The 18,841-nt window shown below is 37.9% G+C and overlaps 1 protein-coding gene across 1 annotated transcript in view; it reads right to left on the bottom strand.

Moving 5' to 3' along the window:
• Positions 1 to 403: 403 nt before the first annotated feature.
• The window catches only part of SOS2 (SOS Ras/Rho guanine nucleotide exchange factor 2), a 117,724-nt gene continuing 99,286 nt past the window's right edge, over positions 404 to 18,841 (bottom strand). The window contains exons 19-23 of the mRNA XM_036749484.1: positions 16,109 to 16,225; positions 13,183 to 13,444; positions 6,919 to 6,960; positions 5,579 to 5,688; positions 404 to 2,150 (exon numbers count right to left, since the gene is read on the bottom strand). Coding sequence (XP_036605379.1) covers positions 1,644 to 2,150; positions 5,579 to 5,688; positions 6,919 to 6,960; positions 13,183 to 13,444; positions 16,109 to 16,225 — 1,038 coding nt within the window. The 3' untranslated portion in view covers positions 404 to 1,643. The remainder of the gene's footprint in view (positions 2,151 to 5,578; positions 5,689 to 6,918; positions 6,961 to 13,182; positions 13,445 to 16,108; positions 16,226 to 18,841) is intronic.

Below are 18,841 nucleotides of genomic sequence, written 5' to 3'. Positions count from 1 at the left end.
GCAAGGAAACTGAGGCCCAGAGAAGTTAAGTGTAACTCAGGGTTATACAGATGGGGGGAAACTGCAACTTGAAGTGAAGTTCTCTGACTCCAATCTAAATCTCCTTCTATCTTGCCATCAGTGTCCCACCGAAGGAAATTTATGATCATCCACCCATCTACTTCTGTTTACACTTTGCATTTGATTATGTATGTTAAAACAAAAACAAATCTGGATATTGCAACTTTTCATCTTGGGGAAAAAAAAGGCTTTCTGTCAAATAAAAATTTCATTAATTTCACCAATATTATGTAATCTGAATAACAAAATTACTCATGACAACTTCTTACATATATTACAACGCTTATATAACTATTCTCCCTTTTGTCTCACCCATCCTTATGAAGAAAAGACATTTTAAAAATCTCTGAAAAATTAAGACTGAGGTGATTTATTAATCTTGTTAAGAACTCTGATACAAAGCACAGTAAAAGACCACAGATCAGTAAATAAAATGTGGCTTTTGGCCACTTTACAAGTGCTGCTACAGTAGCACTACCATTAAAACAGATTCATTCACCAGTTTGAACAAGGTAGTCAAAACAGTAAAAGAAAAGTTTTATTTACTTTTCCGTTTTAAAAGTTTAATAAAGGTGACTTAAATACTACCAATCTTCAAAAAGGATTTTTAAAAATTACAATGAATGCAGTAAGATTCAGAGAATAGGTCATTAGGTTTTGAAAGTGAGACATGGTTGCTATTCCACTGAAAATTCCTTTGAATGGTATGAATTTGCAAAGTAGCAGACTGAATTGTAGGCCTTGAGTCACTTACATTTATATAGGTTATTAGCATCGTCTGTAAATATACAATATAAACAAAATTGTACATACATGGCATATTAGCTTTGTTCTCCAAAACAGCAGGCAACTCATTATCTAAAGACATCTGCCTGACAAAACAAAAAGGCACATCTGAAAAAGATTCATGCTAAAGATACACAGGCTTTGTACCCTCCCTTCCCACCCCCCACAATGGGCTGGGTAATCTCTGTTTACACTCTTGCCAAAACAATAAAAACAGTGCATTCTGATATCTTTGTTTTGATTTTCATTCCATTTTGCCTTTTAGTCATCGACAGCAAAAATGGCATTTAAGACATGACATTCACGAGTTTGAGAACATGTAGGTGTTATTCACAACTTTCCTAAATATAGAGAAAACCAGAAAGTGAGTAACCAAAAAGTTTAAAAAGGCATAACACTACATCCCTATACTTGTGTAAATTCATTTTCTTAAAAAGGCCTCTAGAAGTCAAATTTGAAAAATTCCATAAATGCACTTTTTCTCCAGTGCAAACAATGTTAAACTAATTTAATGTAAATACATTGCAAAATACACATTTTTTATACTGGTCTAATCACTGGTAGCACTGAGGATCCAAGACACAGAAATGCTACTAATCACCTGAGGGCAATGATGAAGGACTTGTGTGCTTTAAAACAATTTTATTTTCCCAATTTTTAAAAGCTTATTTCATCAGTAAGCAATTATATAAGAGAATTATTTGCAAAACTACTAAAATACCTTGCCTTGTTTTGAATAAATAAAAAAGGAACTTTACAAATACTATTCCAGTGTCAATGACTAAATACGGCTAAGGTCACTGAGGAGTTTCTGCATTTTCTAACAATGGCAATCTGTACACAGGAGGTTGACAAAGATCTCTTTTGTAAGTCTTTGGTGGCAGTTTCGGTAAGTGAGGGCTTGAATTCTGTCTTGGTGGGATAGGAGGAGCTTGAGAATGAGCAAGATTATTTTGACTAGAACTGAGCGCGCAGCGACGTGGCACCCTTGGAGAGGGTGTGCTTGGAGGAGTATTTGGGGAGTTTGGACATGTACTGGCTTCCCGGAACCAATCCGGATCTCTGTGAGTATGTCCCATCGGTGGTGGCTGAAGATTAAACGGATAGTTTATGAAATGTTCAGGAGGCCGAAGCGGTACTGGCGGAGGAGTCTCAGGAAGAGGGTCTCGTGGCGGTGGTGGGGGTGGGCTAGGCAAAGGCCCTTCAAACGGACCGCTGTAGGCAGGAACTCGAGGCTTGATCTTTGGAGGTGGTGGCTGCCTTGGTGGGATAGCAGGAGGATCGTCATCATATTTCAAGTTTCCCTCAAAAGTTAAATAAAAAAAAAGATAAACCATACCATTCATTTGTAAAGCCATCATACTTATTGAGCAGGGTGTTCACAGTATCTTTACCATGTAGAAAAAAAACTTCAAAAGATAATTTCTGTCTCAAAAGTTAAAATGTGATAGAAGGTGGTTTTATCCAATGGAATCACAGGTCTGGACTTCTTGTCCTTCCCTAGCCTTCCTTCCCCCTCCCCAAAATATGGATTAAACATCAGATTAATGATTACCTTTCAAGATAAAAATAACAAGTTTTCCTATGCGGCATTACAAATCTTAGAATATATAACCTTGCATCCAACTATCTTGACTTATGTATGAAGACTGTGAACTGATGTAAACTTAGTTCTATATAACTATTCTCACAGAACCAGCACATGAATAAACATGATACACAGAATTCAAGAAAAGGAAACAGTCTTAAGAGATGACAAAGTCCAGGGTCCTGTTACTAGTTAGCTCCTATTATTTTGAGTTATGATTTTGAAATTTTTATAATTTATAATTCAAGCCCTCTTTATCTCTCTAATCTATAAGAGTAACATCTTTTTGGGAATCAGGACATTGTCAGCTGGGAACACCAAGTTGTGGCCAGTGAATTCTGCAGAAGTGAGTAGGTCTTCAAATATTTCTGGGAAGGGAGCTGGATTGAGGTTGGCAAGTTCTGGTGGAGGGTGAAGAGGGGCACCTATGAACAGTGGATTTCTGAGCCAAACTCAAAGACTTTAGGGTTATAACCAACAGATCCTCAGTGTTAATGAAAAAAAATTCAAAACCATAACTGACAATATACAAAGAGTTAGGCAGTCAGTCCACAGACATTTATTAATCATTTAACTATATGTGAGGCACTGTGCAGAGCACTCGGGATACATGGCCCTTGCCCTTAAGGAGCTCATACTCTGAGGGGGGAGGAAATATGCAAACAATAATATACATACAAGATATATATAGGATAAATTGGAGATAGTTTCAAAGAGAAGGCACTAGTAGTGGGGAGGAAGAAGAAAAGGTCCCTTGTAGAAGGCGGTGTTTGAGCTCAGTCTCAAAGGAAGCCAGAGAGCATTCCAGGTGTGAGGAATAGCCAGAGAAAAGGTACGAAGACAAAAATGAAATCTTGAGGAGCTTATGTCTGATTGGAGAAATAACTTGTAATAAATAACTATATACACAAAATATAAAAATATATAATATATATACATATAAAGTAAATATTTCTAAAGCAGAGCCCTTAAAATAGGTGAAGGGATCAGAGATCAGTTCATATAACAGTGGAGTCAAACTCAAGTAGAAATGGGTGCCACTAATCCATACATAAGCATTCCTGTGGTCACACATTGACTTAGTTTTGAAATGTAATGTTATCTATGTTTTATGGTATTTTTATTTATTTTGTTATATATTTCTCAATTACATTTCAATCTGGTTCACGCAGCATTAGGGAGTACTATGGGCTATATGTTGCCCACGAGTCAAGTGTCTGACACCTCTGATAGAGTAAATGATATGAGCAAAGTTTTGAAAGAAACAAAAGAGGTGAGGTGGAGACACAGTCTAGGAATAAAGGGATAGCCCATGCAAAGGCACAGTGCCAGGAAATGGAAGGAAAGTAGCCAGAAGTCTAGCTTGGCTGTCCTGGCAAAGGTCAGGTGGGGCTAAGTTACAAAGAGCTTTAGAAACTAAAGTGATAAGCTTATATTTGCTTATGGAGTTTCTGGAGTTCATAGAAAAGGGGAGCGCCACAGTTAGGCCTACACTTTAGGAGAGGTCAGAGACCTGAGGCAGGGAGAATGATAAGGAAGTTACTGCAATAGTCCAGGAGTCCAATAGTAAGGAGGCTTTGAACCACTGTGGTGGCCATATTAGTAGGAAGAAGGGAAAAGATGCAAGAAATATTGTGGAGGAAGTACCAACCAAATTTGTTAACTGGATGAATATGTGGGTCAATAAAAATGAGGAAATGAAGATGATGCCAAGGTTTTGTTCGACAAATGATGGTACCCTCAAAAGAAACAGGTAAGGTTGGAAGTGGGGTGGGTTTGAGGAGAAAGATAATGAGTTCCGGTTTGGACTTGTCAAGTTTAAGATTATCAATGCTGTTAAGCTGTCTTCTCTTGGCACATCCAGTGTGAAATACCCAATGGGCAAGTGGAGATGTGAGACTGAAGCTCAGAAGACAGGCAAGGGCTAGATATATAGATTTCAGAGTCATCTTCATAGAGAGGATAACTGAATCCACAGCAATTGATGGTACCAGCTGCCATCAAATACAGACTTATCACTTTAGCTTCTGAAGTCTTTCATAAGCTAGCCCAAACTGACCTTTTTCAATTTTATACAATACTCCCCTCCCCCTTTCTATACTCTACAGCCAAGCTGGCACAAAGTATAAGAATATATAAGAATATAGAGAAAGAATAGAATAGGATCGAGGACAGAGTTTGTGGCTATACTCTCAGTTTTGGGGCAAGAAATTGATGGTGAACCACTAAAGGAGCTGAGAAAAAAAAAAGTTAAAAAAAAAAGGAGACTGAGAAAGATAGGGAGAGAGCCAAGAGAGCATGAATATCCAGAGACGATTGGTCAGCGGTGTCAAATGCTGCATTGGTGTCAAAAAAGATTAGAAGTGAAAAAAGGCCATTAGATCTGACAAGTAAGAAACCACTTTGGAGGGAGGTATTTTTATCTGAGTGATGAAGACAGAAGCCAGACTGCAAAGAGTTGAAAACTGAGGGGAGAGGAGAGGATGTGAAAACAGCAGGCATAGCTAACATTTTCTAGCATTCTGTCTTTGACAGGGAAGAGACAGAAGAGAGTAGCTCAAGGGCACAGAATGGTCTAGCACAGGTTTGCGTTGTTGTTTTCCCTCAAGAAATTCAAGAGACTTAGGCACATTTGTAGGCAGCAGGGGAAAAACCAGTATATACAGAGGGAGTGAACATACGCACAAACATACAAATATAAATATACATATGTATGTATATGTATATGTATATGTATATGTATATGTATATGTATATGTATATGTATATGTATATGTATATGTATATGTATATAAGTGTGTGTGTGTGAAGACAAAGAATGACTACTGTGGGAGCAATCTGCTCGAGCAGATAAGAGGAGACAGGAACAAGGTTGGTCTTAGTGGGAAGAAGACTGACCTTTTCAAAACAGAGACTGAAGTAAAGAAGGAGAAAATGAGGGCTGACATCAAGGATGATGCAAAGAGAGCTCCTGGAAAATGGTCTCTATTTTCTGAGTAAGTAATTAAGCAAGATTTTCAGCTGAAAGGGAGGAAGAGAGGGGAGGGTATGGAAGGCTTGAAGAGAAAAGCAAAGGTCTAGAGGAAGCTCTGTATTAGCTCTCTGTATTAGCAGTGTGTCGAAAACCAAAATGATGTTGAATACCTTAGAAGTTGAAACATCTTGATCAAACTTTTTACGAGGAGGAAGAGGAGGAGGAACCAGTGGCTCTTCAGTTAATTTATGTAAACTACCACATGAACTGAAGAAAGATTCTAAAAAAAAGGAAAATATCAACTTAGCCACAAATAATAAGATAAGAAAATTATCTTCTTACACCATTAATTTTAAATTTAAAAAAAGCTTGAAATATATTACTGTTATTTGTTAAAGAAAATATATCAAAAATTTTATTTACCATGATGTAAAAAATTTAGCATATATTTACATAATTCAAAAATGTAACACTGATTATAAATTTAAGAGATTGTCATTTTCTCATAATAAGTTATATACAAAAAGCCCTTCAATAATGGGGACCGGACTCTTCCCAGAGAATATTATTTCCAGAGTACTTGGGTTCCTTTTTTTGCTTGTCAGTCACTACCATTCGGCAGGGGATAGTGGTATTGCACAAGGACTCAAAATATTGGGAAGACAGTGAGTTTCCAAATACACCAAGTCTCAGAAGAGATCTCCCTACAGAAACAATGTTATAAATGGTGGTGAGGTTATAAATGGTAAATTGTTACTCCACTGCAGCTACACATTATATGATCCCTATTAAATAAGCATTTGTGGACAAGTGGATAAAACTTCACCACCATTTAAAAAGTTGTTTCTGCTGCGGGTAAACGTATTCTGAGTTCCAAAACAACCAATTTATAAATAAACACTACAATGGATTTATGAATTACGGCATATGTTGGTACTTCGACAGTTCTCATACATGTTAATATTCCCTTCACTAGTGCAGACTGCAATCTACCCATTCCTTCACATTCTATAAAATTCTTGTCCATGTCCTTCCATAAGTATTCCAAAGAGGATGTACCTGATGTGGTACCTCTAGGACACATTATATTGGTGCTAGTACATAATTCTGGCTGGCCATCTGTCTTTCCTCTCACTGACTAACCACCTGGCCCATTTCCTTTCTAATCTTATATTTCCTTGTGGATATAGTTGATTCCACTTTTATGCAACTCATAGTTGGTATAATCCTAGGAAAATTTACCATGAACATAAAATCTATCAGTACATAAATGGAGTACAGTTAGTTGTATGCAATGAGTTTTCATTCATTTTTTACTTGTTTTTCTATACACAGTTTGAACTACATTTTATTTTTTAAAACTTTCAAATACAAACGTTATAATCCAAATGAACAGATTTATTTCAATAACCACACTGATTTAACCTTTTAGGGTATGTAATACCATATTTAAAATATGAAAATCTTTAGATTACTCAAGGATATGGTAGAGGTATGAGCACATACTCACTTGAATGTGGTAAGACCACTGGGGCAAAGATGCTGTTGCTTCCTGTTACAATGAGAAAAAAAATGAAAATAGAAAAACAGATATATCTTTAAGGAGTTTAATATATCAAATGAACACCAGACATCAAAAAGCAGGACCTATAATATACTAGACACTATGCTGAGCACTGAAGATATGAAAACCAAAAGTGAGTTCACATTCTACTAGAGAGACAAGCTACACAAGCACACGTGTGTGTACTTACACGTGTACATCATGTATATATTGCACAATACATATGATTACACGTGTGTGAGCACATTCATGTATGTGTACATGTGAATATGCCCACATACACACACACGTGTATATGGTTATATATATGTACACACACAAAAAATAAAGACAAGGCAATTTTTCAGGGGGAATCAAGAGAGGCATCAAATAGAAGGTGGTACTTTAGCTGGGATTAGACGAAACAACAGTGAAAATTTCAGCATGGTCAGAGCTTAAAGGGTGTAATTACAAAAATTAATGTTGAAAACTATCTTTACATGTAATTGGAAAAAAATAAAATAAAAATAAAATACTATTAAGTGCAAAAAAAAAAAAAAAAAAGAAGAGTAAGCCTACTCTTCCCAAAGTGGTACAGAGGAGAATATGTCCCTGAGATGCTGGAGGGAAACTTCTGTTCTTATTATATCTTCAAAATAAATATCCCTCTCTAAAAGTTAATTAGTAGCTAAATGGAACCAGGGTGCTACTCACTGGTACCTAAAAATAGGAGGAACACAGCCAGTGGGGAGTTGAGTCAATAGCATTATAGAAGCAGCACCCCTCTTCCTGGGAAATACCCAGGGTACCTTAGAACCCTTAAGGGGCAGGTGTGACCTGTCTAGTTCTGGAAGAGTGAGCTAGAACATAATTGCTACATATTTTATTTTACGCATTTTAAAACATTATTCTGAGAAGGTATCCCTAGGCTTTAACAGACTGCCAAAGGGCATCATGACACACACAAAAAGGTTAAGAACCTCTGCTCTAATATTAATGCCTAATTAACTCCTAGTTCACTTCAGAGGTGGCCCTTCTCCAGGCCAAGACCCAAGACCCTTGATCTCATCCCTTCCTTTAGCACACTGACCCTACTATCATCTTCATTCTCTATCTTCTATCTTTCCCCATCCACTGGCTTCTTCCCTGTTGCTTATAATCATGTCCAAGTTTCCCCTGTCCTTTAAAAAGTCTTATTAGAGGGGGGGCGGAGCCAAGATGGCAGCTGGTAAGCAGGGAATAGTGTGAGCTCCCTACAGAGACCCTCCAAAAACTTATAAAAAATGGCTCTGAACCAATTCTAGAACGGCAGAACCCACAAAACAGCAGAGGGAAGCAGGGCTCCAGCCCAGGACAGCCTGGATGGTCTCTGGGTGAGGTCTATCCCACACGGAGCTCGGAGCTGGGAGCTGGGAACGGAGTGGAGCAGAGCCCAGCCTGAGCGGCGTGGACCATCCAGACCAGAAGCCAGGCGGAGGGGGCCCTAGTGCCCTGATTCAGTGAGCTGCGGTAGTTACGAGACTTCTCAACCCACAAACACCAAAGACTGCGGAGAAGGTTAGTGGGAAAAGCTGCGGGAGTGGAAGGAGTTCGCGGTTTGGCTTCCAGCCCCGGGGGCAGCGGAGGTGGGGCAGCTACAGCTGTTGTTACTTCCGGCTCCAGGCCCACCTGGTGGGAGGAATTAAGTGGCGGATCAGAGCAGGGGTGCACAGCTTGCCGAAGATCTAAGCCCAGTTCGGGTTGGGGGTTCTTGGGGAAAGAGCAGTGCTGGTGTGGCAGAGCTGGCACCTCCCCCCCAAACGTGGAACATAGAACTCTGTAATCTACAAGCAGTCATACCCCACTGAAAAACTCAAGGGTCAAGTTAGTTGGCTGGGAATATGGCCAGGCAGCGAAAACGTGCCCAGATTCAGTCTCAGACTTTGCATTCTTTCTTTGGTGACAAAGAAGACCAAAACATACAGACAGAAGAAATTAATAAAGTCAAAGAGCCTACGACAGAAACCTCCAAGAAAAACAGGAGCTGGTCCCAGGCCATGGAAGAGCTCAAAAAGGAGTTGGAAAAGCAAGTTAGAGAAGTAGAGGAAAAATTGAGAAGAGAAATGAGAAGGATGCAAGAAAACCATGAAAAACAAGTCAATGACTTGCTAAAGGAGACCCAAAAAAATACTGAAAAATACACTGAAGAAAACAACACCTTAAAAAACAGACTGACTCAAATGGCAAAAGAGCTCCAAAAAGCCAATGAGGAGAAGAATGCCTTGAAAGGCAGAATTAGCCAAATGGAAAAGGAGGTCCAAAAGACCACTGAAGAAAATACTCCTTTAAAAATTAGATTGGAGCAAGTGGAAGCTAGTGACTTTATAAGAAATCAGGATATTATAAAACAGAACCAAAGGAATGAAAAAATGGAAGACAATGTGAAATATCTCCTTGGAAAAACCATTGACCTGGAAAATAGATCCAGGAGAGAGAATTTTAAAATTATTGGACTACCTGAAAGCCATGATCAAAAAAAGAGCCTAGATAGCATCTTTCAAGAAATTATCAAGGAGAACTGCCCTGATATTCTAGAGCCACAGGGCAAAATAGAAATTGAAAGAATCCATCGATCACCTCCTCAAATAGATCCCAAAAAGAAATCTCCTAGGAATATTGTCGCCAAATTCCAGAGTTCCCAGATCAAGGAGAAAATACTGCAAGCAGCCAGAAAGAAACAATTTGAGTATTGTGGAAACCCAATCAGAATAACCCAAGATCTGGCAGCTTCTACATTAAGAGATCGAAGGGCTTGGAATGCGATATTCCGGAGGTCAATGGAGCTAGGATTAAAACCTAGAATCACCTACCCAGCAAAACTGAGTATCATGTTCCAAGGCAAAATATGGACTTTCAGTAAAATAGAGGACTTTCAAGCTTTCTCAGTGAAAAGACCAGAACTGAATAGAAAATTTGGCTTTCAAACACAAGAATCAAGAGAAGCATGAAAAGGTAATCAAGAAACGGAAATTGCAAGGGACTTACTAAAGTTGAACTGTTTTGTTTACATTCCTACATGGAAAGATGATGTGTATGATTCATGAGACCTCAGTATTAGGGTAGTTGAAGGGAATATGTATATATATATGTTTATATATATATATATATAAGTGAATGTGTATGTATGTATGTATCTATGTGTATATGTATGCATGTGTATGTATGTATATATATATATATGTGTGTGTGTGTTTTTATATGTGTGTGTGTATATATGTATATATATATATATACACACATATATGTAAAAGAGAGAGAGCAGACACAGGGTGAGTTGAAGATGAAGGGAAGATATCTAAAAGAAATAAAATGAAATTAAGGGATGAGAGAGCAACATACTGAGAGAGGGAGATAGGGAGAGATAGAATGGGGTGGATTATCTCGCATAAAGGTGGCAAGAGGAAGCAGTTCTGTGGGAGGAGGGGAGAGGGCAGGTGAGGGGGGAGTGAGTGAACCTTGCTCTCATCAGATTTGGCCTGAGGGGGAATACCATACATACTCAGTTGGGTATCTTAGCCCACAGGAAAGAAGAGGGAGGAAGATAAAAAAAAATAAAAGGGGGGGGATGATGGAGGGGAGGGCAGATAGGGGTGGAGGTAATCAAAACAAACACTTTGGAAAGGGGACAGGGTCAAGGGAGAAAATTCAATAAAGCGGGATGGGTTGGGAAGGAGCAAAATGTAGTTTACCTTTCACAACATGAGTATTGTGGAAGGGTTATACATAATGATACATGCGTGGCCTAGGTTGAATTGCTTGACTTCTTAGGGAGGGTGGGTGGGAAGGGAAGAGGGGAGAGAATTTGGAACTCAAAGTTTTAAAAACAGATGTTCAAAAACAAAAAAAAAAGTTTTTGCATGCAATTGAAAAATAAGATACACAGGCAATGGGGCGTAGAAATTTATCTTGCCCTACAAGAAAGGAAGGGAAAAGGGGATGAGAGGGGAGGGGGGTGATAGAGGGGAGGGCTGACTGGGGAACAGGGCAACCAGAATATATGCCATCTTGGAGTGGGGGGGAGGGTAGAAATGGGGAGAAAATTTGCAATTCAAACTGTTGTGAAAATCAATGCTGAAAACCAAATATGTTAAATAAATAAATTTAAATAAAAGAAAAACAAAAAAAAAAGTCTTATTAGAACATATCATTTCCACTATCTATCATCCTATTTCTGTCCTCTTCTTCTCAGCTAATGGCTTTGAAAAATCATACATATTTGGTGTCTCCATTTACTCTCTTCTCACTCTCTATACTGCACCCAAGGAGGACAACATGAAGGCCCCATGAAGAAGAGAAAAGGACTTCCAGGAGCTGTGAGTTTCCCCCATTTCCATGTGCTCTAAGTTTGAGATCACTTTCCCTTGGACTTTGTCTGTACTTGTGAGAGAGTATGTTCTCACTTTGGGGATGTTTTATACCAACTGTTTTTGCTATACCACCTTAGTAAACACTCATTTCTAAAAGTTAATCAAGTCTCACTAACTGATATCATTGCAAACTGGATGTGACATAGGTATTCCAAACTCAATAACATTGAGTAACAACTATGATTATTCACTTTCTATCCCACTCCTCCAAAAAAAACACCCTTCTGCTAAACTACTGTTTAGGAGTCCACCATGCTCTTGACCTCAGTTCACCACCTCAGCATCTTCCTTGACCCTTCACTTCCACTTATCCCACACATCCAATCAGTTGCCAAATCCTGTCCTTTCTTTTTCCATATCTCTCATGTATGCCTCATTCTTACCACTTACACAACTACCACCCTAGTTCTACTTCTTTTTACTTTTAAACTGGCACATTGCAATAAATATCTAATTGGTCTTCTTTCTCAATTCTCTCTCCACTCCAACTCATCTACCACAAAGGTGCCATAGTAATCTTCCTGAAGCCCAGCTTTCATCATGCTACTCCCTACCTGATAAACTTTAGTGTCTCCCTACTACTCCCAGGGTCAAATATAAAATCCTATATATTTTGTTTTTAAAGCCCTTCACCACAGGGCCCTTTCCTCCCTTTATAATCCTCATGCCTTATTCCTGTGCATACACTCTACAGTGTAGCCATATTCTCCTCCTTGCTCTTCACACGTGACACTCCACCTCTGTGTCCTTGGATGGGCTGTCCCTCATGCCTGGAATGTATTCTCTCCTCCCTTCTGCAAAGCTTCCTTTAGGATTCAGCTCAAATGCAACCTTCTGCAGGGGGTCAATGTCCCCAGCGTCACAGAGTGCCTCCCTTACCTTCCAACCACTCTGTATGTATTTTATATGTATCTATTGGCTTTGCAATTTTTATGTAATTTTAATTTATTGTAGGAATTATTTTTGCTTTTTGCTTGAATCTCCAGCATTTAGTACAGTGTCTACCATAGTAACTGCTAAATAAATTGTTAATTAACTGATTGAACTAAGGCAGTGGCTGTCTGTATAGAGAAAGGAAATTATTTGAGAGCCTGTATGAAGGCATTAAGTAGCAAAGTTTGGCAAGTGACTGGATAGATGGGTTGAGAGTGGGGAGTTGAGTATGACAATAGAGTTGTCAACCTGGACAACTGGGGTGATAGTCCTTAAACAGTAACAGGGAAGCTCAGCACACAGGTGGGTTTATTCAAGGGAGAGACAATGAATTCTGTTTTGGACATGTTGAGTTTGAGATGCTTAGGGTACATCCAGTTTATAATGTTCACTAAGCAGCTGGTGGTGTGGGATTAGAGCTCAGGAGAGACTATAGGACAGGATATATAGACCTAGGAGTACATAATTCAACTCATCAAAGCTGATGAGGTTACCAAGTAGAGAAGAGAACAGGACCCAAGACGGTGCTCTGGAGTATAACCACAGTTAAGGAGTAGAATAGAGATACTTCATTTTTATATTACACATAGAGAGTAATTTATGTAAATTAAACAAATGATGTACTAAATTATAAGATTAGTTCAAACTACACTGAAATTTTATGTTTTATAAACATCTAACATTTACAAACATTTCCTCGATTTAAATTTTCTAAAATGCATAAACTTAATTACAAAAGCAAGTTTTCCACTCCTGTAATAATCACTAACTTTTAACATTCTGATTCTACTTTTCAAAATACTACATTCATCTTTTAGTTTCTAAATAAAATGGAATATGTCAAGTTGCTGGTAAAAGAATCTCTTTCCAAATGTCTGTTATCAATACTTACCACAGGAACTGTTGAGATCTATATCTAAAAATACACTGAGGTCTGAAGAAGCAGAGACTGGTGGAGTAGACGGTGTGTTTGGAGAAGTTGGTGCTGATGCTGCTGATTCATGCTCAGCCTCATTTATCCGACTGAAGCTTATTTTACATGGTTCTCTTTCTAACGGTGTTGGGTGACCTCGTAAAGTGCCTGAAGTGGAGCCATGTCTGCCAGCATGTGGCCTTATACCAGGAGATTTTAAGGAGAAAGTTGTTTTCCTAGGCTAGGAAAAACAAACATCATTCACATTACTAAGCACTTAGTTTTTTTTAATAAAACAGAATTAAAAATTGAGTTGAGAGAATACTACCATCCTAACTTGAAAACAATGTAATACTACATCTGAAATTCCTCTCACTGCCCTTAGCTCAAATTCAATGTGAGATTGAATATAAGGCTATCATACTTTTCACACCACCAAAGGAAAATTCTCTCAAGTTTTGTGAACAAAACTGCTCTCACACCACTAGCTCTTGAGCATAAGTTTCTCCTTAACATCATCTAAATATACAAGTGAAAGATAGGCAAAATGTTCATGTGGAAAAAATGTGATGTAATGAATTTATTAAGCACTTATCATATGTCAAGCACCATTCTAAACTCTAGGATTACCAATACAAGACAGTTCTCACACTCAAAGAACTTACATTTTAGTTATGGGAGACAACACATATAAAGGCACAGTGGCCAGGGAACAGTATTTTGGTTTGGGAAGTCTCAGGGATGGTGAATTAACTGATGTGCCCTTTCCAGAAACACTTAATGTTACTAGAACAAAAAGTGGAAAGCAAGAGGAATGGGGGCAGTAAGTTGTATTATAGCAGATATCCAGGGGATGGCTAGAGTACAAAGTCAGAGGGAATGCTTGGTGATTCGTTGAAAGTGATGTTAGAGCTAGACTTATGTACTGACACAAAAAGAGTTAGGCGAGAGTGAAGGATACGGCAGAGTGGAAAGACTGTTTGTTAGGCACGGAGTCAGGAAAACCCAAGTTCTAATCCAGCATCAGACACCTACTAGCTGTATGACCCTGGGTAAGTCACTTAACTCCTGTCTGTCTCAGTTTATAAAATGCGGATGATAATAACAGCACCTACCTCCCAGGGTTGTTGTAAGGATCAAATGCTATATTTGTAAGGAACTTTGCAAACCTTAAAGTGCTATATGAAAATCAGCTATTTTAATCATATTCCATTACACTAATATATCATCAAGTGTTCAGCCATTCACCCGCTGCACTTAACTAGTTGAACTAGGGTAATGGCTGTGTCTGTATACAGAAGGAAAAATTGTTACTATAATTAAAAAAAAACAAACGAGTCCTTCCTTTTTCTCTGAAGGATCTTTTTGTCTAGGAATAGTATTGCTGGATCAAAAAGTTAGCAGAATTGAGTGATTTTTAAGTGTTGTACCAAATTGCTTCCCAGAAATGACTGGACCAATTCACAGCTCCACCAGCAGTGAATTTATTGGTGTACCATTCCTCCTGTTAGACATCCATCAATTGTCACTTTCCTTTCTTGGTTATCCTTGTCAATTTGATGGCACTGAGGCGGAAACTCAAAGACGTTTTAATTTGCATCGGTTATTATTAGTGATTTGGAGTGTTTCTTCTTATAATTGTTGATAGCCTGCCTCTCCTAATTTGAGAACTACATGTTCATATCCTACGTCCATTTATTGATTGCATAATGGTTCTTGTTTTTAAATTCCCTATTATCCAAGATATTTTGGATAAAAGATCTATATCAGAAAAATTTGCTGCAAATATTTTCCCCCATTTACCCATTCAATTCTAACTACGTTATTTTTAAACTTTCCAATTTTATGTAATCAAAATGATCCATTTTATCTCCTATAATCCTCTTTCTATCCCTTGATTAGTCAAAGCTCTTCTCCTATCTAAAAGTTTATCTCCTCCTCTATTGCTCTAATTTGTTTATGATATAACTTTTTATATCCATTTGAATACTGTGGTATATGCTGAGATGATGGTCTAAACCTAACGTTCGGAGGACTTTTTACTCCCAGTAGCAAGTCTTGATGCCACTGAGTGGATGATGAACTCCGAAAAAAATACATTAATATACTAAAAAGCAAAACTGTTCTAAACTTATGATATTCCAAAATAGAAATAGAATACTATTATATGACCTGGATGTGGAGATAAGCAAACTTCAGTGGCCAGTATACCTGATATAAATTCTATTGAAAATGTACATGCTAACTGGGAAATGAGATATACAAGGCAATGGGGTATAGAAATCTATCTTGCCCAACAAGAAAGTACGGAGAAAGGGGATGGGTGATAGAAGGGAGGGCAGACTGGGCAAAGAGGCAATCAGAATACATGCCATCTTGGGGTGGGGTGAGGGGAGAGATGGGGAAAAAATTTGTAACTCAAAATCTTGTGGAAATGAATGCTGAAAACTAAAAATAATCTTAAAAAATGTATGTGCTATTATCAAAGGCTAGACTAAGAAAAACAGTCTATTCTTCAAAAGTATGCTTAATGTATGCAAAAGTATCTAATATGAGAAAAGCATGATTTCATAATGAACTAAAGAATTTGTGTCAATTTAAAACAACTAAAGAAACAGAAACTAAAGACTGAAATAATCCTTGTGAACTCAATGCTAAAACATACACAAATGATTGTGGCAAATAAGTGCGTGTTAATAATATTTTAAAGATGTACAAATTTGAAGAGTTAAGTATTTAAGTCGATATATTTAATTATTTTACTTTGTCCTAAGCTGCAAACTACTGAAGAGAGTAATATTTTTGGAAATGGAAAATTCCTTTTTTTCTCCCAAATTTCCTCCATTTTCTTATGAAACCTAGCATGCTATTTTATCAGCTGTAGGACACAGGTAAAAGTACTTACAAATCGAGATGGTTGTTTACAGTTTCGGGGTTCAATTTCATGTGATTTATTGAATAAATAGTCTGCAAATTCTTTGTCTGATGCATTTGCCATAGGGTTGAGATTTTCAAAGAACCTCTGAAATAAAATATAGAGATGAGTAATTTTTATGATCTTCAACATAAGCACAAATTTCATTTGTTTTTTCAAGAAAAATCCTGAAAAGAAGCCATACCAAGACTCTCTGTTTGTTTATTCATTTGTTTTCCTTTTTCATTTCTTTTATTTTTCAAGGAACTGCCTAACTCTCAAGCAAAAGTGGTAATTAATAACAAACAAGTATTTGGTTGAGCAAACATACCCTTGATGCCCAAGAAGTAGGCTCAAGACCAAAGACCATGTTCAACAAACATTATTTTCCAAAGCTAACCCATGATAAGACAGCAACTGCACTATTCAATGCTCTACAAGCTATGATTATAAAATAACTTGACTACTTTTATACTCGATAGAATAAAACTCATTCTTGTTACTTTGTTAGCCACATCTTATAAACAAGTCATTGTTTGAAATAGATTAAAAACTACTTCAATGGCAGGCGCTAGGAGTCTAAACACAAGGCATACAACTGTGTCATATGTATATAAATACCTACCATGTGTCAAGTACTAGGCTAAGCATGTATAAGTGTGTATGTAGGTATGTATGTATATACATATGTGTGTTAGACTAAGAAATACACACATATATTGTGTACAGACACACGTCTATCTGTTTGTATACATACGCATATCTTATAGTACAGCACTTTACAGTTTTCAAAGTACTTTAATTTACATTACTCTCATTTGATCCTCATGATGACCCTTTTTTCATTTGGCAAGTCAATGAAATTAAAACTAATAGAAACTATGACTTGCTCAAGGTGACAAAGCTGGTGGCAAAACTACTATTATTTCTAATAAGCAACACTGATACCACAGCTTAAGCCTATCAGTAATCAGAAATACATTAGGATCACAGATTTAGACTTAGAAGAGATCTTAGTTGATACCTAGCCCAAATCTTTATGAGACTGAGGTCCAGAGAAATTATGTAACTTGTATAAGTCTTCTTGTTTTTCTGAAAGAGAGTATAGGTAGTTTGTGTCCCAGAGACTTGTTTGCATCACTGTAATTCACAATGTAGTTAATCATAGAAAAAATGTTATAAATGGTAGTTAAAAGTTTCCATACTAACTCATGAATACCTACTTGGACCAAAGTGTACTTAAAAATTAGTAATTATATTTCTTACCACAATTTAACATTGTTTCTATGGGAAAATGCAAACTGCCAATTTAAGATGTGAAAAGCACCTCATGCCAATACAGTGGGAAGGTGATCAAGAATCTAACCTTGTTCAATAAGAATTTATGAAGTCCCTCTTATGTACAAGCCACTGCTGCAGTTGCTAAGGATATAAAGACAAAAAAGAAACCTCAAGAAGCTTATGTTCTACTGGAAAGATATGCCATGTACACAGATAAGTGGAAGAAGGAGGGGAGGGGTACTAAGGGAGTAAGTGAAAATGAAGAAAAGTTTCTTTCAGGAGGTGGCACCTGAACTAAGGCTTGAAAGGATTTAAGGGATTCCAAGAGTTAGAATGGAAGGCAGGTTTTCTGAAGCATAGATGACACTGTGCAAAGGCGTGGAAAAGGGAAAAGTAATATTGTATGTAGGTGCAGCTAGGTGGCACCATAGTGCACAGAGCACTAGGCCTAGAGTCAGGAAGACTCATCTTTCTGAGTTAAAAATCCAGCCTCTGACACTTACTAGCTGTGTGACCCTGAGCAAGTCACTTAATCTTGTTTGCCTCAGTTTCCTTATCTGTATGATGAGCTAGAGAAGGAAATGGCGAATGACTCCAGCATCATTGCCAAGGAAAGCCCAAATGGGGTCACGAAGAGTTGGACCATGACGGAACAACAAATATTATGTACAGGTCACAGTAAATAGGTCTGCTTGGCTGCACTGTACAGTGCCTGAAAGGAAGGAATATGAAATAAGCCTGGAAAGGTACACTGGACCTTAAAAATTCAAGGCTAGAGAGTTTTAAACAAGAAACGAAAAGAACTTACTGAAGACATGTGAAGGATGGATTAGGGCAGGAAAGTCATAAATCAGGAAGTCTAATAAAAAGGCTATTATAACAGAGCGCCTCAAAAGAGACGAAGGCCTGAAGTACAGAAAAGGGAATAAATGTGAGAAACGTTGAGGAAGTATCACTGACAAAACATGGTCATTGGGGGAATATGTCAAGTGCAGGTGAATAAAGAGCCAAAGATGACTCCAGCACTGCAAACTTGGAACCTGCAAAACTGGGGTGAAAAGGTACAGAAGTCAAGAAGCACGAGGACTAAAGAAAAGCCATGTGTTACCAATTAGAGGTCACTGCTGACCTTGAGAAGATCAGTTTAAGCTGACAGCGAGGTCTGAAGTTGAGAAATAAATAGAATGCAGGAAAGTAGAGTATGGACTACTGATTCGAGGCCTTTAACCTTTAAAGAAAGGAAATATGAGGACAGCTGGAAGGGATAACAAGGTCAAGTGAAAGTTTTCTAATGATGGGGGTGTAAGAGCAATTTACATTTGAAGATCTTTCCCACCATTAATAGGCCATGTGACCTGCTTACATCACAGGATGCCTGAGTCACATGTGGTGGGAGAGGCTTGCTGACAGGAAAAGGAAGTTTTGCCACAGGAAATGCAGAGC

Source organism: Trichosurus vulpecula, chromosome 3 (assembly GCF_011100635.1).
Source record: "Trichosurus vulpecula isolate mTriVul1 chromosome 3, mTriVul1.pri, whole genome shotgun sequence".
NCBI classification, from domain to species: Eukaryota; Metazoa; Chordata; class Mammalia; order Diprotodontia; family Phalangeridae; genus Trichosurus; species Trichosurus vulpecula.
This window is presented reverse-complemented; position numbering and strand designations above follow the sequence as displayed.